The 20,673-nt window shown below is 43.0% G+C and overlaps 2 protein-coding genes, 2 long non-coding RNA genes and 1 pseudogene across 7 annotated transcripts in view; 3 read left to right on the forward strand and 2 right to left on the reverse strand.

Annotated features, from left to right (window-relative positions):
• Nucleotides 1–4,612, forward strand: part of LOC147215384 (leucine zipper putative tumor suppressor 2 homolog) — a 31,451-nt gene extending 26,839 nt beyond the window's left edge. For both annotated transcript variants that reach the window (XM_086140041.1, XM_086140042.1), the window contains one exon: nt 560–4,612. In XM_086140041.1, coding sequence (XP_085996167.1) covers nt 560–1,267 — 708 coding nt within the window. In that variant the 3' untranslated portion in view covers nt 1,268–4,612. The remainder of the gene's footprint in view (nt 1–559) is intronic.
• On the reverse strand, nt 4,606–15,933 carry LOC147215385 (PDZ domain-containing protein 7-like). 2 transcript variants are annotated; one of them, XM_086140039.1, is made up of 18 exons: nt 15,890–15,933; nt 15,363–15,457; nt 14,784–15,011; nt 14,479–14,616; nt 13,633–13,807; nt 12,925–13,101; nt 12,696–12,843; nt 11,137–11,197; nt 10,595–10,772; nt 9,748–9,965; nt 9,127–9,273; nt 8,947–9,050; nt 8,143–8,234; nt 7,402–7,493; nt 7,251–7,322; nt 6,429–6,989; nt 5,855–5,955; nt 4,606–5,378 (listed from the first exon to the last, which is right to left on the reverse strand). In XM_086140039.1, the coding sequence occupies exons 3-18, from the start codon at nt 14,944–14,946 to the stop codon at nt 5,235–5,237; spliced, it is 2,571 nt and encodes an 856-aa protein (XP_085996165.1). In that variant the 5' UTR covers nt 14,947–15,011; nt 15,363–15,457; nt 15,890–15,933; the 3' UTR covers nt 4,606–5,234. The 2 variants fall into 2 exon arrangements, with proteins under 2 accessions (XP_085996165.1, XP_085996166.1); XM_086140040.1 differs by having other exon boundaries at nt 14,784–14,917; nt 15,890–15,932.
• LOC147215386 (uncharacterized) lies at nt 5,294–6,422 on the forward strand. The gene is made up of 3 exons (XR_015104227.1): nt 5,294–5,412; nt 5,681–5,757; nt 5,861–6,422. It is a non-coding gene; the product is annotated as an uncharacterized LOC147215386 (long non-coding RNA).
• Nucleotides 13,774–15,710, forward strand: LOC147215387 (uncharacterized). Its single transcript, XR_015104226.1, has 5 exons — nt 13,774–13,820; nt 14,514–14,649; nt 14,793–14,937; nt 15,333–15,463; nt 15,557–15,710. It is a non-coding gene; the product is annotated as an uncharacterized LOC147215387 (long non-coding RNA).
• A 1,582-nt stretch (nt 15,934–17,515) lies between the features above and the next one.
• LOC147215388 (peroxiredoxin-like 2A) lies at nt 17,516–20,450 on the reverse strand (annotated as a pseudogene). The gene is made up of 5 exons (XR_015104225.1): nt 20,143–20,450; nt 19,185–19,276; nt 18,398–18,538; nt 17,989–18,153; nt 17,516–17,897 (listed from the first exon to the last, which is right to left on the reverse strand). The product of XR_015104225.1 is annotated as a peroxiredoxin-like 2A (transcript).
• Between the last annotated feature and the right edge of the window lie 223 nt (nt 20,451–20,673).

Below are 20,673 nucleotides of genomic sequence, written 5' to 3' on the forward strand. Positions count from 1 at the left end.
ATGACCGTATCAAACCTATCACTCTTTATGATGTAACACAACCAATAGATGAGCTCCAATTAAACCGGAAAAGAAAACCTGGTAAACAAAGTGTATTGGCGGCAGAGACGCGGCAAAACATTGCATGCTGGGGGAAAAAATAGAGTCTAGTTGTAGTTTTCCATGAGTCTCTTCAATCCACGATCTACTGTGAGGTCTTTGTAACCTCTCAGTCTGAGATTGGACTCCGATTTCAAACTCTTAAAAAACTAGTCTTAAGTTGTGAGCGGGTGATGGCTTTTCCAAAGTCTTTATATGAATGGGTGAAAAAAATCACTTTCTGGTTTCTGTGCAAGAGTGTTCTTGCAGAGAGAAATCTTAAAAAGATGGGATTTGCAGGCTTTGGAAATCGTTCACGTGTTAAGCGCCGCCTTCCGTCTTTGTCTCGGGGTCCCCTCCCCAACGCTCCCCGACGAAAACAAAACAAAGTTGAGGGTATTGTTGCACCGCGGCTAACGGTCCGAAATTACCGAAGCGGTTTGTTTACTCTCTCTCTCCCCCCCCCCCCCCCCGTCCACAGGTTTGTCAGAAGTCGGGTGAGATCTCCTTGTTGAAGCAGCAGCTGAAGGAGGTGCAGGGGGAGCTGGCTCAGCGCGTGGGCGAGATCGTCTCCCTGCGAGGTCAACTCCGGGAGACCCGCGGCGAGCTGACAAACACCCAGGTCCTCCTCCAGGAGGCCCACGGCACCAACCGCACTCGCACGCTGGAGCTGGAGGTCTGCGAGAACGAGCTCCAGCGACGCAAGAGCGAAGCGGAGCTCCTCCGGGAGAAGGTGGGGCGCCTGGAAGGGGAGCTGACGCACCTCAAAGAGGCTTTAGCCAGTCAGGGTCCGGGAAATAGACAGTGTCAGGTGTTCCAGGAGGCCGAGGAGCAGCTGCTGTCGTACGACGGCGAAGAGGCGAAGGCCCAGCGGCAGAGCGGCGGCGAGGCGCTGCAGAACATGAAGGCGCAGATGGACAGGATGAGGGCCGAGCTGGCGTTCGAGCGCCAGCGGGCCGAGCAGCAGGCCGGGAGCTTCGAGGAGGAGCGCAAGATATGGCAGGAGGAGAAGGACAAAGTCATCCGCTACCAGAAGCAGCTGCAGGAGAACTACGTGCAGATGTATCGCAGGAACCGCGAGCTGGAGCAGCTGCTGCAGGAGCTCAGTCAGGAACTGGAGAGCAGGGAGGAGGACGAGGGCAGCGGCAACGAGATCAACTTCGACGAGATCGCCGCCACCGAAATCTGACTCCGGTTTTGTTCGTCGTCTTTTCATTTTGCACTACTGTCGTCCCTTTCCGCCGACGCCACGCGGATCCGATCCGATTCTGCGAGGACGCCGAGAGAGGAGGTTAAAAGCACTCTGAGCTGATGCCACAAAAGCCCGAACCTCCGCTTCCTGGTCACCGTCCAATGGAAAAAAAAAAAACATGGATCTCACACCATTTTTGTCAAGGTAGAGTGATCTGCCCTCCTTTTTTTTCCTTTTTTTTTCTTTGTGAAAAATTGTTGCAGTGATTTTTGCGCAGGTCCCCAGGTAGAGCTGCAGAGGAAGCATATGCCCAGATGACTTCCCATGTAAGTCCACGTCAATCCTTTCACTGTCCGGAAGAGGTTTTCTTTTTGAAGACCGCAACTCGGAAAATTTCCTCCCCCCCCCCCATTGACAAATGCAATATTTCCTATGAAACCAAACTAATATTAAAAGAAAATACATGTAAATGTCCAATAGGTTTGTCGTCGGCCTCGCTCCTTTTTTTTTTTTTTCAAAATAATTCCCCCGATGGACAAAAACAAACTCCCGAGTTTTTTGTTCTCAAATACCGCAGTCTAATAATCACCCGCTTCATTTCGACTCAGCCGTCATTTCTCCAAGGACTCGCACTCGGACGCAAATTAGCTGTTTGTGCGCAGCCCGGGACTCCCCGCCTCCGCGCTCGCAAACACGCCATCGCCGTGGCGATCACCCCCTCACCCGGGTTCCACGCGTCTGCGGGAGACTCGCCGCGTATGACTAACATCACTCAACCTTTCACCATCCTCCCCCTCGCTCGGTTGCGACTCCACTTTCCCCGACGGCTTTAACGCCACACTCCCACTCGGTGTCAGCAGCCGGCCCGCCTCGGTGGCGTTGGGGGGCAAACGTGGGAGACCAGACGTTCGCCGCGCTGCTTTATGAGCCGGTGAATCAGCCGAGCGCTAATGACGTGTTTTCTCGGAAACAGAGCATCTCCACTTTGTATAGTTGTGGTGCCCCCTCTCAACCAACCCAGAAAAACACAACTTTATTTATCCCGACTGAAGTGCTTTTCAACTCGGGTTCGGAAAGCCTCCGAAGGCCAAAGTCGGAATCTGACAACGACGTGACTGGATTTAGTTTTTATCAATTGAGATCCCGCAACGATCCGTCCCCTGACTTTTCTGAAAGTTTCCTGGCCGTTTTTCCCCCCGTCATTATTTTGATGCTAATTTTCAGTTAAACTCTTGCTGATGTTTCTGCAACTATTGTCCACAAAAGTGAAGGACTTAATTAACAAATTAGTGGCCAAACAATATTTTGACCACAGGGATCCACGTCTGGATGCAAAGTGACGCATCGTCATTTTTCCATATTAAATAAATCCCCGATGTGCAATCGCGGCAGAGCGGTATTTGATATTGTGCCCGGCTCTAAAATCCAATATTGTTTTGTGTGAGCTACAAAGATCTGGAGCTGCCAGACGCTAATCCGCTGGAACAGAATGGTGTTTGTCTCACCATGCCAAGAATAATATTTTGGGGGGGGGAAAAAAAAAATCAACAGTAATTGATCTTTCCAGAAATCACGTCCCGGTTTCTCAGGTTAATCCAGACTTGGCTGCGAGCGTTTTGATGTTGGACATAATCCCAACCTTCTACATGTGAGAGACTTTACAATCAGGCATTAGCGCAGATGAACAAACAGCCTTAAAGCCAAGAGGGGAGGAAAAAAAGGTAAATAGAAATTTCCCGTCTTATTTGACTTTTCTGGAATGAACAGAGGAAGCTAATCTAATGCTGCTGTTACGTAAAAATGATTTACGTCTCCAAACAAGACACTCCGACAACACCTGGAACAGACGGGACCGACGCCTTAAAGCAGCGAGTTAATGGCTTCATCATGTCCGCCCCCGTCACTTTATCGGCAATATTTCCCAAAATAGCTTCTGAGGGGGAAAAAAAAAAGGAAAACCTCTCGGCAAACGTCCTCGGAGGCGCAGCTCAGGGGTGATATGGAAAACTAATGGGGCAGGAGAGTCTTAGTTCCTCTAGCAAACAAATGAAGGACCTCCGTCGGCTACCGTTTCTCGGAACTTGATATTTGGACATTTTCCCTCACTTGAATCCCTCGTTCGCTCCTCGCGGATGATCTCATGTTAAAAAAAAATATATCTGATCATTTTGTTTTTATCATCCTCATTTTTCCTCTTTTAATTACAAAAGAACAACAAAGTAAACACAAATTATTTTCCTCCATTTTTCTTTCCCTAAGGTCATGCAAACAGACAAGTTACTGAATGTTAAAAATCAACACAGCATTATCTTTAGTTTACTTAAACAAATTCTACAAGTTAATAAATATATATATGAAATTGCCTACGAGCTGAATTACACCAACGCTCATTCTTCTGGCGACAAAATAAATATACTCATCGTCTTTCTGACACCGCAGATCATTTTGATTCTATCTTTGCAGAAAAAAAAAAACTTTTATTGTGCGGCTCTTCATGGTGAAGATGTTCATATATGAGAAGTTGATTTGTCATCGTCCAAATTGGTTGTGGATTTTAAACTAATGAAACAAACATAAATAATACGCTAAGATCCAGTCCCCCCATCCGCGGACGGTCAGTCCTCTGCCTTGTTTTACCAGAGTTGCTGGGCTGAGCGAGAATTCTGTCTAAATTCCCATCGGGAAACGAACGTTTCGACGTTTGTTCGGTTGAATGAAGGTTTCGGCGTCACCGTTTTGTCTTTCCGATGTTGAGCTGACAGCCGTCGTCGCTTCTTCGCTAAAAAGTATTCGTTACGTTTGAATTCTGCTCAGATGTCACTAGAAGTCAGAAATAATTATGCACTTGACCTTCTCGCTCCGTTCTCTCCATATGAGCTCCAAAGGTCTGCCACCCGTCGGGCTCCGTCGACAGATACTAGGATGATTTTTGTTTTTGCACCGACTTTAAAAATCTAGTGTGTGCTTCCCTGAAAGACGCACACACACACACACACACACACATTATCCCAGAGGACACTCTGTGTTCGGTGTTTCTGCTGATTAAATTGACATTTGGTGTAAATAAACTGGAAAGGACACATCAGTCAAGAAGAAGACTTTTCTTTTTCTGCTCATGTTAAAACAGTACAAACTCCACTGTGAATAAACCAAAGCAATGTTGTACATGATATTCTGCTCCTACACGATAATGCCTGTATATTAATGTACATGTGGATGTTTGTTCTGGTTCCTCGGTATAATTTTATAGTCCACAATAAATATTTGTATGAAGACACATGTATATTTTTCATGTTGTACATTTCCGGAACAAACCTATGTTTTTAAATAAAGCTTAAATCTAATATCTTTGTCATTGTGTTATTTCACGCTAGAGTTTTCCCTGTTTTTTTTTTGTTTTTTTTTTCTTTTTGGTTATTTTGCCAAGACATCAGTTTACAATTAGGCATAAAATTGAATCCACGTTGTCGTCAGTTTGTTCTAAAGCCCCAATAACCGGAGATGCTTCGGTTCATGTTTATTTCAACACTGATCCCGCCAGAACAACACAAAGTGGTTTATAATTGCCTCATTATTCAATTGCGATTTGGTGCAACGCGAGCAAGGATGCAGATGTGGCACAAGGCTGCCCCCTTCAGGTCAGACATCAAGCTGAAGCAGTCCTCGAAAAGGCACTCTGACTCCAGATTGTCCTCCTGCGATAACCGTTCAGACTTGTAGATTATACAAAACTATGAATAATAGTCCTGACAAGAATTGGCCTCCCGGGTTGTGCTGCAGTCAAAGGCATCTGGGGCGCTCTCTCTCTCGCTCTCTTTCTCTCTCTCTCCATGTGATCGATCTTATCGGTGAATGTCCTCCCAATTAAATTGATCGTCTTCCCTCTTTATTTACAGTCGGCGTAAAAAGTCCGCTAAATTTTGCTGACCTCAGAGTCGCCCGCCCGCCCGCCCGCCGGGTGTCGTCACTGCTTCCTGGGGACTTTGACCATGAACACCATGGGGTCTTTGGCCTTGTGGCTGAAGGCTTTCCGGATGATGTCCACGGCGTGCTGGTGTGTGACGCCGTGCAGGGAAACGCCGTCCACGCTCACCAACTCAAAGCCCGCCTGCAGTCACAGGGCAGAAGTTCAAGCTACCGACGTAGGCGCGCTTAAACCATTCAAGCCAAACAAAACTGTTGTGCGATTCAGTCGGTTAGCTAGTCAGTTAGCCAAGAAGCACCTAGCACTATCGCTGCCTCTGCTAGTTAGCGTAACACAATGAGTAGCGTTCTATGGGATCAGTAGCATCAGTTCTATGAACTATAACTTGAATTTAACACATGTTGAAATGACTTGAAAGGTAAATTAAGGATTGATGCTGAGTTTTATGTTGTTAATATCTCTCTTGCATTTTTTTTTTTTTCCAGATAACGTCCCACGTTTGAGAAATTCTCTTGTTTCTGCTGACATCCGCATGGACCGCAGTACCCCGCTGTGACAAAGGGTAGTTGTGTGCAATCGAACATATTTTTAATCTGTCTTTTGCACTGGTAGCAAGATTATTGTCTATATTCCATAACGAAACTTGTTGGTATCCTTACCTTCAGCACCTCGCAGGTGGAAGCTGCTCCCCCGGGGAAGATCTTCTCGATCTTCACCACCGGTTGAACTTTGGACTCCATTCCGCCGGAAATGCTGATGCCTGAAATGTCAAAAACCTCAGATTTGTTTCTTACAGAAAATTAGGAGACTCACAAGTTCTTTGTTTTGGAAAATATCTTCCACTGGAATGTAGGGGTTGTTCATCTAAATAGAGAATAGATGGTTCTGAATGTTCTATCTCAGACAGACGTGACGCTAAAATCATTTGAGACGTCTATTCTGGAAGAATTAGCAGGTTAAAATATGCTTTCTAAGAAATAAGTTACGTCCCCTGGATTAAGAAGATAAAAATGAAAGTAATGTTTCTAGAGTATCGCTTTTTGAAACACAAGCCATTAAAATGCTTGGAGAAAATCAAAATTCAGACCATTCAAAGTATCATTCCTGGACAACGTGAATCACTTATTTGGAGAATTTCAGTTTCAACTTTCACTTTTATTTCAATTTTTCGAGTTTCAATAGCGATAATGGTTTGCTGTTGATGTCTGAATCAATGAATGAAGCGTCTTTTACCGAGGGACTGCTTGGTCTTGGAAATGCTGACTGTCTTCAGCTCAAACTCCACTTCCGGCTCAGGCGAGGCCCGGTGGCCGTTCGTCCGCCGTCCGGTGTCGAACACCTGCGCCAGCGGCGGGCGGCTCCTCCGGCCGGAGCCCTGCAGGGTGAACACCGCCTCCGCGCCCCCGTCGCCGACCCCCTCCTTAACACCCGGGCGGCGTCCGTTCCTGAAGGGAGACGCGCCGCCACGCCCTCTAACCTCCGCTTTGTCGGAGGGCGAACGCGGGGAAATATCGTCGAAGTGCACCGAGCGAACGGTGCCGATGTCGGTTCGCAGGGGAGGCCGGGGGTCGTCGCTGCGGGCCAGGAGCCAGTTGGGGGGGAGGGGGCTCGGAGGGGGGGCGGCGTCCCCCGGGTCCGACCCGTAGCCGTCCACCGGGACGTCCAGCAGAGGGGCGAAGGCTCGGGAGGCGTGGCGACGCTCCCGCGAGAGGCTGAGCTTCTCCAGCTCCTCCAGCAGATGGACCTCCTTCTCCACCTCCTCGGCAGTGTGGAGCTCGAAGCCCCCCCGGTAGTCTGGAGCGAGAACAAAACGGTTCTTAATGTTCTTTTCAACATCACCTCATTGATTTTTACATTTTTAATTCAATTAAGAATAGCAAAAAAAAATTTTTTTTTTTCTTTAATCAAGTCCATATTTACTGAAAAAAATGTATATACATATTTTGAATCCTTTTTATTTTCTGAATTTCTAAGAAAGCACTTATTTGGCCTTGTTACATTTCAATGAGTTTGTTTACAAATGTATGTATTGAATCAGAGCGTGGACGGCAGGACCTGGGATGGGGGTGATGAGGCGACGTTTGGGTATTCGACCAGATGTTGGAGAGCGAAGAGGAGGACTTCGCACTACGGTAAGGAAGTAAACGCAAACTGAATGTTATGGATTGTGACTTGGAATCTCGACGAGAGCTTGTCTCACACCCACCTGAGCGATACTTGAGGATATCGTAGGCCTCAGCCTCAATGGGCTCCACCAGGTCATTGAAAACAGCCAAGACAGAGGGAGGAAGCAGCATTCTAGAACAGGACAGCAGGGATTTTTACATTACAAAGCATTTTAATTAGCGAATTATCGAGTAACATTTCAGTTGGAGATTACTATCATGCTAAATCCCTAATCCCCATCTGGCAGTATTTTAATTCCACTGTTAACATCTGTTGAGGGGGCTCACTGAACCCCCAAGTTACTGTAGCCAGAAGTGACTAATCTACTCATTATAATAAGACATTCATTAAGAAACCCTATCATAGCAAGAAAATCTTGAAAAAAAAAAAAATCTTGACTATTACAAGGAAATCCATTGAAATTAGGAGTACATTTTTTAATTTAATGCATTTAAATATTCCTATCTTAAACGATTTTATATTGGACAATAAATGTCAGATTTGTATTGATTTATGTAAATAACACATTTTGTTGTCATGCTGTTAAAACTCATTAAAACTTTATATATAGATGATTAAACAATTAAACTTCATTGTGAAACACAAGTCAAAGCTCATTCATGAAGATGAAAATTCTTTACATCTCCGTGGTTTCATGTTAAAGTTTCAACCACATAAATTAGTTTTTTGTATTTCATTAATCACTGCTCATCTAACTTTTTTTTTCCTTTCTACAAATAGTCCCCTCACCCACCCACGACCCCCCGTGACCCCTCCTCACCTGATTTCCCTCAGCAGCAGCAGCTTTTCCGGCCTGTCCAGCAAAGCCAGCAGGTGTCGTATCAAGTTTTCCACCGATCCTTCCTCCACATACTGACATACAGACACCAGCAGAGGGATTTAGGGTGAAATGGCTTAGTAAGCAGGCACTTTAAGACAGTCTCCTTACAATTCAGCTACAATTACCGTCATCCTGAGTAAATAGCAAAAATATCACCCTAAAATGAACAAGGAAGACCTTTTGAACATTGCATAAAACAAAAAATATTGCAAAAATTGCAAAAAACAAAAAGGAAGAAATACCAAAAGACAAAAAAATTGTGTGTATATATATATATATATATATATATATATATTTATTATTGGGTTTTTTTTTGACAAAAAGACCAAAAAATTGTGTGTGTGTGTGTGTGTGTATATATGTATATATATCTTTTTTTTTTTTGTCTTTTGGTATTTCTTCCTTTTTGTTTTTGTAGTATTTTTGTCGCTGAATTGTAAGGAGACTGTCTTAAAGTGGCTGCTTACTAAGCCATTTGAAATATATATATATATATATACATATATATATATATATATTTTTTTTTTTTTTTTTTTTTTAATTAATTGATAATTAAAAAGAGAAATCTTGCCTGAAGTTGAACAAAAAAACTAACAAGAAAAACTATAAAAAAAACTTAAAGCACAAATTTTACATATAAAAGTACTTGTGAAAAACCTCTTTTGAATTTAAAAGTACTCTTCATCAAAACTAGGGACACAATTATCTGACTAATCCCGTGACCCCCGGCGTCGCCCTCCTCACCCTGCGACAAGCCTCCATCACGGCGGCCGTCTCCTCCTCCGTCAGCAGCCGGCGGGCCATGTCCTCCACCAGGCCCAGCATCTCCCCGCGGGGCCTCTGGCCCTCTGGACACAACGAGGGGGAGGGTTGGCGCTGCTCGCAGAAAAGCAAGCGTGCAGATACAAAGACGGGCGGCCGCACCTCGGCCGGACTTGTCCTTGGACGGGGACTTTGAGCGCCGGCGGCCGCCCCTGAAAAGCAGGTTGACCAGGGTTTTGGAGCGCTGCAGGGGGGTCTTCGCTTCCGGCTCCTTTCCTTTCTGCTTCTTCTCTTTCTTCTGCTTGATCTCTGCCGAGGAGCCGTCGGCCAATTGGGAATAACATGATTAAAGATACTTTTGAAGAGAGTACATAAAATTTGTTAAATTAAAACCCACATTTTTACAACGTTCAGAAAACCCAAACTATTTAATTTACATCAGGTTTGTTTTTACACATTATTTTCCACACGGTAATTAAGCAAAACCTTTTTTTCACAGTTTTTACAAACAATTTAGGTCTGAAATATTCTAGGGTTTGCAATAGTTGAGAAATTATTTGTTTTTTAGTTGTTTTTTCTGGAGCAGGGAGCTCATTACAACATGAAAACCAGCTGCCCTGGAGGTTGATTTAAAGTTGTTCGACACCGCGCAGATGTGGAATTATAACTTTAGTTCAGGAGCCCCACTTCAATTTCACCTAAACATGACATAAACATTTGGAGATTTTAAAAGGACGATAAACAGTGGAACTGAAATAACCCCCCGTCCTCCTTGTGAGCCACCTGCCACGGTGACCTGGCTCTGGGAGCGGCTGATTGGCCGGCTGGGTCGGCTGAGCGCCAGCAGCACCGCCGTCTTGGGCGACTCTCTGGCGTCCCCGCCGGAGATGAGGGTGTCTCTGAGCAGGGTGGTGGGACCCAGGCTGCGGGTGGTCTCTGCGCCCGTCCTCTGGAGCCACGACTCCGTCTGTATGGCCGCTTCTGTGCGCTCGGCTTCCAGCCTGACGGGGACACGATGTTTTAAATGAAAAAAAAAAACAGGATTTAACAGCGTGCCTGTTTTTGAACATGTGCGGAAAAGTGAAAACAATAAGAGCCTGTACAAATGTAGTTGTTAATAACATTAATATCACATTTCTTATTAGGAAGAAAAGACGCTGGCTCCTGTACATCATATTTTTCATGTATTTACTGAAATGATTCCAGTCTTAAAAACTTTGGTAGTTTTCAGCAATGAAAGGTACTGACTTGGTTTTAAAGCTATAGTTTCTGCAAGATAATGATCGAATTAAGGCTGTCACATAAATCTATATATGTCAAACACACTTACATATATTCATCTGAGTAAACCCTCATCAAGCACTCTGATTATGTGATTGTCATTTACTTATTCATTCATTTTCTGGTTACTGATAAGAAGTCAGGGCTATGGTTTCCTCCAGTGTAGATCCTTTAACAGTGCAGTAAAACGTGTTTAAAATGGTAAACAAAGTGAAACGTCTATCAAACCAGTGTGTATTTAATCAAGTCTTGTGTCCCTTCCATTTACCTTTAAATGGAAATATAAAGTCTGGTAGAATTGTAAAATAAATTAGGAAAAAAAAAAACCCTCCAGTGGGGCGCGGCTGACCTCTGGTCCTCCGTGGAGATGCAGACGTCCACCATGTCCGAGCCAAAGGTCAGGCTGGGGGGGAACATGACCTGGGACAGGCCGCTCAGGGAGCTGACCGGCGTCCCGGACGACAGAGACGAGGCCGACGAGTTCGAGTCGGAGCCCTGGGACGAGGATTTCTGAGAACCGTTGGCCACTGAGGGGGATAAAAAACACCCGACTTCTAGCCTTCTGTCTTCCGGTCTTTACGTTTACCAACAGAGACACTAATTTCAGGTGAAATATAATAGAAGTGCCTTGATATGTGTCTCATGTTAATTTCACAAGCGGCTGAAAGCCAATCGGCACTTATTCCGCGTTTCTCTCATAAGCTGGTTTTGGCAGATTCCTTTTTTTTACGTGAAAGCGTTTTCTTATTCTGATCTAAAAGATTTGCCCTGCTCTTTATGTCGATTCCACAGCAAGCTCATTTTTACAGATGAACCTTAAACACGCTGGTGGGAGTTTGGAATAATTCTGAAAAGAAAATCTGCTCCTCGACGTCGACGTCGGATACGTACGCTTATTCAGCCACCTGTACTCTGCCACCATCTCCTTGTAAGCAGGGTATCGTCCGGCCTCCTGTCAAGACAGAGTCACAGATATGCAAATAAGATACAGCAGAGACCTTGAAACCTATATGGGATCGCCATATTTGATAAAGAGTAGTGGCTGGAGCCGTCACCAGGGCAGTCGCTCCGCTCTAACGCAAACACTCCCGAATGTTCCTCCGTGGAGCGATGCTTTGTTTTTATCTGATTTTCGGGGGAAAAGACAGGCGTCACGGAGTAAAACTTGCACAAAACCCCGGCCGTATGCTTTGATCAGCACCCGATCCCCTTGCGGCCTGGTGAATAATGCACGCGGCCTGGCTATTTTTCACGACGCGAAACAAGAGCTCCGAGCAGTAAAGCGAGCGAGGAATATTGCAGGTTGCGTGCCAGCTGTCGGCCCCCGTGTCCCCCCTCCGAGCGCTCCACGCCGGGCCCACGTGGGAGAGAATTTAAGACGGCAGGCAGGAGACGCGTCAGAAAGTTAATGCACGTCCGGATATTCAAACCGGGCGCTAATAAAGGACCGGGCGGTCATTATGAAATCTGATCTATTGATTAAAATTCAACAAAAACAGCTCCCACTCTCAACGGGGACGAGCTCGTCTCCTGGTGTCACACCAGGCAAATCCCTGGTAGCTTCTGATCCTCCCGAGTCGCCACACACACCCTTTGACCGGCTCTTTATCTGACAGGTAGATCACAACGCAGAGGCTCTCTGTCCTCGGGGCTCTTTAACGTCCACCGGAGCAGAACTAAGAGGAACCCAGACGCTGCGTCTGTGAGCAACCCTGGGATCCGACTCACGGGACGGATGAATTTTAATCAGGCTCTTATGAACGTCTGCCTCAGCTGGCCCTTTCAGTTTTAGGGGACTTTATTTGAATATTTAATTTGACTGTTAAATGTGACGGCGCGCTTTACTGTTAATTTTCTTTCAATTATTATTATTATTACTTTGTTAATTTCATGTCACCGTGGGATTGTGAGAAACATCTTCTCCATTCCCCTGTTTGTCCAATACATGCGGAGAAATTTATAATAAACCTGGCTTTGGCTTTGAATATTTCACAGTTAGCATTTTTGTCTTTCGTGCTCTTTTAGGTTTAAAAAAACTCAAGGAAATGCACCTCTTGTATACATGAATGGCATCCATCCCGTTCTATCCTTATGCATTTCTGCTTTGTAACTAAAAAAAGGAGTGTTAAGTATGCAGAAGAGCATCCAATGTACAAAAAGTTCTTTACATGTAACATTCATTATTATCAATATAAGCAAAAGAAGTGGCAGTAAAATAAATGTTATTACTGGTAAAGTTTAACTTTCAAAGTGTGGATCAGACATTTTTTTCCATTAATCGACATGCGATGTAAGTTCAGGAGAAAAATTAGGTTTTTCTGTCAATGTGGTGATGAAAACAAAGATGATTCCTTAAAAAGCTGAGAAAAAGGTGACTGTGAGTCCAACAGTTAGTGATTCTGTTGACATTTTTCTCTCTTGCTGTGTGTGTCAGAGGTCTGCATCCTCACCTTGATGGTCAGCATGATGTGAGTGTGGCTCTTCAGCACCTCCACGGCGCTGCTGTGGCTGATGTCCTCGAAACTCACGCCGTTGGCTGCCAGGATCTGGTCGCCCATCTTGATTCCATTCTGCTCCGCCAGGCCGCCGGGATCCAGTCTGAGCATGCAGGGACAGAAGAAATCAAGTCCGTAAAACACGACAGTCTGGCCGTCGGTGCTCCAGGGTGGCTTCTCTCACCTGGAGACGTAGATTCCCAAACCGAATTCCTTCCCGCCGCGGATGTTGAAGCCCAGGCAGAAGTCGTCGGAGGTGGTGTAAAGGTGAACGATCCTCTGCAGGGCGGCGCCCGAACTGGTCTCCGAAGGTGTGTGTCCGCTCTCCTCCACCACCATGCGCCTGTGGATCAAGTCCACCCTGGAAAATATAGTGGAAATATCAATTGCTGCAACATGACTGGACTGTCAGCCACGACTCGGAAAGGATTTAAGATCATATGTGGTGCTCTGGAGTAATTTCTTCATCACTGTTAGTTGTATCATCGAAAGACACCCTAAAAATATGGAATGCTTTACATTTATATCCAAAAAATATTGCCAAATAAACATAAATTATTTTCAAAGTTTGAGAAATTAGCCACTGTGAAAAATTACTATTATTTTTTTTTTTTTTAAAATAGAGCCTAAATTTGATGCAGGAGTAAAGAATACATTTAAGTACCCGATAAAGAGTTTAGATATATATCCTGTCACTTTTCCAGGTTTTTCAGAAAACAGAAAGAACCGAGCCATATGTTGGGTAAGGAGTTGATTAGGGCAAAAAAAAAAAAAAAAAAGCAGAAAAATTATGATATCCATAAAGTCTTCCAAACGATCACCATGCATGACATTTATCTTCCATATGGGCCGGGAATAAACAAATAGCCTAACATTTCTTGTCTCTCCTCACCATGTAGTTTTCTCCTTGGAATAACGGATGCCGGGGACTTTGCCGACGCGTCGCACCACCATCCTCAGCCTGTTGTTGCCTGTCAGGACCTTGACGGCGCTGCTCATGGTGATGCTCTCCAAGCTGACGCCGTTCACCTCCACCAGTTTGTCGCCCACCAACAGACCGGCATCCTCTGGATACAAACGGCACGCATGTTAAAACTCAGCCGCTCCGAGATTCTGTTGAATATTGGTCCAATTCTTTCTCCAATCATCTGAAATAGTAGATTCGGTCGGTTTACTTACAGACACAGCCCTAGATTTTCAAGCCGAAACAGGGATTTTAGTTCAGGATTCTGCTTATCTTTATCATCTGGCACAGCGTCACATATCTAAGTAATTTATTTTTATTATTCACTTTTTATCTTCAGTCATTTGGGATATTTTTGCAGTTTTTTTTTCTCCAGTCTTGCTAAATATAGGTAATATCTTGTTAATTTTTAAGGTATTGTTCTGTTTTTTGTTTTTTTTCTTTTATTCTCGTTGATTCGCCGTAATTTATTGCTGAGATTTCAAATGTGATTTGGTGGCTGATTTAGTTGTTAAATCAATGAAAGATTTTTTTAATACAATTTTATTTGCTAGTTTTTTGATTATATTTAGGTAAGAAGATTTTATGAAGGTGTTAGTGGCCAGATTTGATCATTTTGAAAAATAAACAACTTCTGAAAAAGCATTTAAGAAAATAAATTTAAAACAAAAAAAAAAAAAAAGAAAAGAGAAATGTCCAAAACAGAAGCCATGGTTTAACCAGACTGTGGGTGCAGACAGTAAAACCTTGTTCCTCTCTCTGATATCATCTCACCGGCCGTGCTGTTGTCCTCCACCTTACTGACGAAGATGCTGAGGCCATGTTCGGATCCTCCGCGGACGCTGAAGCCCAGCTTACCGTCCACACTCTTGTCTACTGTGATGGTGTGAAGGTCCTCGCTGTCGTCGCCGCCTAACCATGTCACATAACAACACCCCTATATTGGTAAGTGACCTTGGAATTGAAGAACTGACATCTTTTGCATAAAAAAAAAAAACATTTGTTTACATTTGATTCTCTCCAGAATATCAGATCTTTTCCAGTGTACGTTAATGCTTACAGTGGTGTGACGGTCTTACCATCCACAGGGGAGTTGATGAGGATGACCCGACCCATGGGTGACGAGGATCGGATTCCTCGCCGGCGCTGCTCCTTCTTTCGTAAAAGGTCGCGCGTAGCCGTGTGCGAGCCTTTGGGGCCGGGGGTCTTCTCCCTGCCGGACGGGCCTGACAGGTGAGCCATGGAGGCCTGAAGGGTCCCCTTTCACGCACACACACCGTCGGGGTCTCAGCTCCGTGTCGAGGAGGCTACAGCAGCAGAAGGAAGGGGGTCTTTGTTCCCTCCATACTGAAACTTTCATGCTGAATAATGCGCCTCACGATTCAATTTTCCCGCATAATATTTTCAGTTTGGAGCACATCCAGCTGCCCTGAACCAACCTTAGGCTCGGGTTAACGTACTTCATTCACCCTGACTTGTAGTAATGTTACTTTAAGTAATGTTACTGAACGGGTTCGGGGGTCTGGTTCAGCGATGATCCTGCAAGCCATGGCCAAACCTGGCATTTTAGCATCAGCTTCATTTTTGTTTTGAACTAAGTATCTACGGCTTGTTTGTGTCTCTGACAGGATGTGGAAAACAGCAGAGATGCCACTCACTGATGGACACGGCCGGTGGACATGTTGGCAGAACTTTTGGCTTGGCGGAGTCACTCTGCGGTCCATTCCTGCCCATGATGCATCTCCTCGCTCGTCTGGAGGTGAGGAGGAAAATAACATTATCAGTTTCGGGGAGATTAATGAATCAATACACTCAAAAGAATCTAAAAGTTTATCTTGCTTTCGATCCTCAGGAGGCTTATTTCTCAGCTGACCCACATCTAGCCGTGACGTCACGTGGTGCGTTACCAAGGCAACCATCACTAAACTTAACCGCGGTGACAGTGCGCGTCCTCATGTCACTTCGGGGTTCGACGTACCTTCTTCTTACGCGTAATAGCCGAGACGAACAGGTTTTTCTGAATTTCTTTTTAAATTTTAACTTTTTTTACGACACGGCTTCATAACGTTACACCCTCTATGAGCCTTATTTCGCGACGCCTATGTAAAATATCCCTCCGCGTGTAGCTAAACAACACAATTACACACGACGATACCAGTGGTGTTATTTAAATCACAAAACTTACCACATTTTAAATACTCGTAACCTAATTTTGGGTGTACACCCGGGTATCTGGTGCTGGAATGAAGCCGGATAATAATACGAGCTCATGTATCCGGTAAATTCACTATAGAAACTTTAAATCGGTATCAAAAAAGAAGGTCCAGTTCACCTGCGCGAATCCATGTTGAGCATAAAAAATGAGCCACTGTACCTGTCATGGACGCGTCCTTAATAAGCCCCGCCTCTAACTCATCAGGATAGGCTGGATTTCGGTCAAATGAGAGGCATTGATTGGGTGAATGTCACGTCAATCACTTGTTAGCGGCTCAATTCCTGGGGTCCCGATTTGGGAGCCCCGTATCCTAGTGGTCATGGTTGGAACTACACTTCATGAAAAGGCAGACGGAAAAAAGAAAATTACATTTGTATATTTAAAAATTCAAATTTGACTTGAAAACTACAATAAAAAAAAAAGGTGAATGACAAAAAAGTTATAAGACCTTGATCAGGAATTATTCTAGAAAAAGTCTTGGATAATATACATTAAAACGACACTTCATAACATAATGTATACCAGCCATTTCAATTGATTTCAAACACATTTAAAGAGCTTGTCCTCGATTTAGAGAATGAAACAGTTTTTTGTTTTTTGTTTTTTTTTTAACATGAGCATCACTTAAGGCGAAACACACTGAAAATGCTCATGTAAATGGAAAAATAAATCTAGATTACATTTAGTTTTCAGGATTATTTAGCATTAAACTGTTGTCCTCCCAACTTTTCCGAGTGGTTTCAGTCATTTTCTTTCTTTTTTTAATCTTAATTGAACTTATGAAGTATAAACAAGAAAAACATATAAACAAACAAGCATAGCTAAATTCAGTTGTACATCAATTACAATTACAATTACCTGGCATGAGGAAACATACAGTCTCTAATTTTGTATAGGATCAATTGTTTGTTTTTATTTTTTATTGAACTAAAAGGATCTAAGGGAATATCATTCATAAAACAGTTATTTATTTTTTTATTTTTGGATTACTCCATAATTTTTCAAGACTTTTTTTATGATTCAAAATCGTTTTTAAAGAAGGTAAAATTGGGAGGGACATTTTTGCATGGCCAAACCTAAAATCACATTGACAGAGTTCATCTTTTTCGTTTCCTAAATGTAAACCAAATGTTATATCATCTCTTAAAAAAGAAACCACGGTCATCTTCTTCCTCGTTCCTCAATGGACGTAACCAATGAAGTTGTATTTGGCGCAGAGCAGTGGCCAGAGATAGAAGTGCACACAAAACCCTTCCTTTTTCTCCAACCAAAATGTTTTAAAAGATATTTGAAAATTGTAATATTGTCAGTCAACTAAAAAGAACTCTGCAAGTAATTAGATAAAATAATCTAAAGGATATTGAAAGGTAATAATTATCTTGCTGACTTGTTTGTGTGTGGGGAATTAGTGTCAGGCAATTGTTTCACATGTACCGTATACATAATAAATTCTTAATGTAAACTATTGCTACATTTGCTGCATAAAAAACTAAAACATAAATAAAAATCACGACGAAATAAGCAAAAAAAAAAAAAAAAATGGTGCAAATACTTTTCCCTATTGCCTCTTGAGGACAGATAAACATTTTCTGATTCTGATTGTGAAGACAGGCTTTATTGTTTCACAGTAAGTACAGCATGACAGAACAATGCAGGGAATCCGAGTATTGGATATCAGGTCTGCCTCCTCGAAACGAGTTTAAAACCAGGCCATCATGAGTACACCCGGACACTCTTACCATTCTGTCACACCACAAATTACTGCGATTCTAGGCTGGTGTGAAGGCGAACACGGAGAGTCAATAGCATTAGCAATAGCAATAGCAAGATGACAGGGCAATAAGTGACCAATCGTACGAGGCTCTTATTTCCTCCCTAAAGGCTGTAGCTGATGTTGAATCCTTCTGGCGGCTCGGAGCACATCGTCAACGTTGACTTTATCTCCAAACTCGATTTCTCTGTGTTCCAGAAGGATTCCCTGAGAAAAAAAAAATATTAAAAACAGTGAGGAGAAAGAAAAATAGCAAAAGCGGGTAGAAATTGGCTTATCACTTCAGATCGTGTTTTACCTGCTGGTCAGGGCCGATGACAAAGACGCCACCGAGAACAAAACCCTCTCCTAGGATATTCCCCATGAAGCCATTCCTGATGGCCCTGAGGCTGTTCAGCCACACCCCGAGACGCAGAAACCCCAGGACGCCCATCTTTCGCTCAGCGGGTCCATAAAAACGCCTCTGTAACAGCAAGAAAAAAAAACAAAAATTCATGCATGTCTAAACCGATTCATCACAGATTCTGAATAACTTGAGTGTCTTAACAAAGTGTGAAATGACGCACGGACAACTGGGGTCTGGTTTGGAGATCAGAAATATCACAACAATCCTCCAATTCATCGCCCACAAAAAAAAACAAACATCCACTAAAACCATCAAAAACAAGCTAACATTACAAAACCAGGGAAAAGGAGTCATCATGAACCTTCTCATCCAAGAAAATCTCGCCCTTGAAGTAAGGTCTGAAGTTCTGGACCTCCGTGCCGACATCTTCCTTCACCACAGCATAGAGGGGAACCCCGAGCTGGTCCAGCTGGGGTTTCAGAGAGGAAAGCTCTGCAGCCTCCTGAAGTCAGAGGCATATTATCAAATTTACAGTAGCCCTTTTTTTCCTGTAATCCATGTGAAAATACAGCGGCAACACAAGGATTGGTTTGCTTTAATGACCATTACGAAAGATTGTTTTTTATTTTTATTTTTTAAGAAAATCATCCTTTCATCCTTTGTTTACTGGGGTATCTTGAGATACGGATGAGTGGTTAAATTTATTTTTTAGTTTATGAAAGATTTCAGTTGAGCTCAGCAAATACACGGCAAATACACCACCATTTTAAAAAAAATATCTGTTTCCTCTTTTGTCTGATCCATTCGGTCGTCGCTGTTTTGTAACTTCTGCTCTTTTGTAATTTGTCAGGTTCTGATCATTTCATTGTTGAGAAAATCAACATTGTGAGTAAAAATTCCCTAGACCAGGTACATTTGGAAAAAAAAAATATGAATGAATAAATCTACTTGCTGTTTTAATGATAACTGAAAGTAGTGTTTAAAAACGGCAGTGAGATGTTAACCAAGACTAGATTATTTATTTTGCAATTCAATTTATTTTATCTGATCTGCATTTGTGACAAGACTTTAAAATATGCAGTTCTTAGGCAATTTTTTTTTTGCCCTCTTTTTTTTTAAGGAAGTTTTGTTTATTTAAAAAAAAATACCTCTCTGCACAAAAATCATCCAGGACGCCGGACGGCCATGATGACCACCCCGGTATGCATCCATAGAGAGCCGGCCTTGATCGTCCGAACCTCTGGGGGGAAGGAGGAAGTGGATTATTAGAAGGGGTGGAGAACACAGGAGTTAAGAACAGGCATGCAAAGCGAAACTAAGAAAAAAAAAGAAACAAAGGCTCTTTTCAAACTCTCTTTTTCAGCACACACAAAACACACTTTTCCAGTTGATCTGAACTAATAATCTGGATTAATGCATGCGCAAACCAGAGCATGTGATAATTTTTTTTTATTTTAACTTGCAACTGCACCTCATTATTTCTGTCACTTTAAAATTCTTATCAAATTGAAAATTGCACTCTAATCATATCGACCTCAGCATAACTCGTCGTTGTTCTCTGTGACAAATTATTTATAATTTGCTGTACTTTTGCACCGTTGGACTTAGAGTAACGCTATTTCAATTCTGTTTGTGTGAATGAAAGCATTATTGACAAAAACATTCACTTTAATTAAGATTATGACTCTTTTGAGAATGATTATTTTTATTTATTTATTTATTCTTTATTTATATTTGGAGTCCAGAGGCATGGCGCATCATCAGATGGTCCACGGTTATTATTATGATTATTATTATAAATAATAATCATATTAATAGAAATTATATTGCAACATAATATACATATAATATCCTTTTATTAAAGTATTAAACTATTATTAAAGTATTAAAAAGTATTATAAAGTATAATCATGATTAAAAATATTGATTTTTATAGTAATACGACAATAAATCATGATATTACTATTATTAGTAATAGTAGTAGTAGTATTGTAGTTGTTGTTGTTGCATTACATTAGTCATTTGGCGGACGCTTTTATCCGAAGCGACTTACAAAAAGTTGTAGTTATAATTGCGACAATAATAACTATTATTGGATTTCTTTACCTCCCGTCAGGGTCTGGAGGTCTGCCTCCTCCAGGTACCGGAGGCTGGCCCTCAGCGGCGGAGTGAGAAACCTGTCGGTGAAAAAGTTGAGGACGCCGGTGATGAAGCCGCCGAGTTCGGCCGCCGCGTTCGCCACGATCTCCATTCCCGGCGCTTTACCGCATCATTTCCTCGGTAAAGTATTTTTTTGTTTAGTCAATTCGCTCTCCGCTCTCAACCCCCGGAAGCGCTCAAAAAAGTCGATTTGTTCCTTTTCTTCCTCTTCTTCCTCCTCCTTCTCCTCCCCCAGGTCAAGGGTTCATGTGACTGAACGAAAAAAGTGCCTCGTCATTTTCGCCTGATGTTGATAAAACTACAAAAATGGCGGGGGGGGGGGGGGGGAGACGCGCGCGAACCGTATTGCCAAAAACAACAAAAAGCTAACAGGTGGTCTCTTCCAGGTTGTTTTATTTAATCTTTCTTTTTGTGAGAAAATGTAAGTGTAGGTGTAACTGTAAAGTTTTTTTTTTGCAAACTTTTTTCCAAATATTT

The sequence above is a fragment of the Fistularia commersonii genome, chromosome 32, assembly GCF_037954325.1.
Source record: "Fistularia commersonii isolate RoL2024-O1a breed Wild chromosome 32, RoL_Fcom_v1.0, whole genome shotgun sequence".
NCBI classification, from domain to species: Eukaryota; Metazoa; Chordata; class Actinopteri; order Syngnathiformes; family Fistulariidae; genus Fistularia; species Fistularia commersonii.

Bases quoted from the DNA above. Each gene is read 5' to 3' on its own strand.
- LOC147215385 (XM_086140039.1), bottom strand. From the start codon at position 14,946: ATGGCTCACCTGTCAGGCCCGTCCGGCAGGGAGAAGACCCCCGGCCCC. The intron at 11,198-12,695 runs GTGAGGATGCAG...CTGTCTTGACAG, and splicing joins ACATCATGCTGACCATCAAG to GAGGCCGGACGATACCCTGC. The intron at 10,773-11,136 runs GTACGTATCCGA...TATCCCCCTCAG, and splicing joins GTACAGGTGGCTGAATAAGC to TGGCCAACGGTTCTCAGAAA.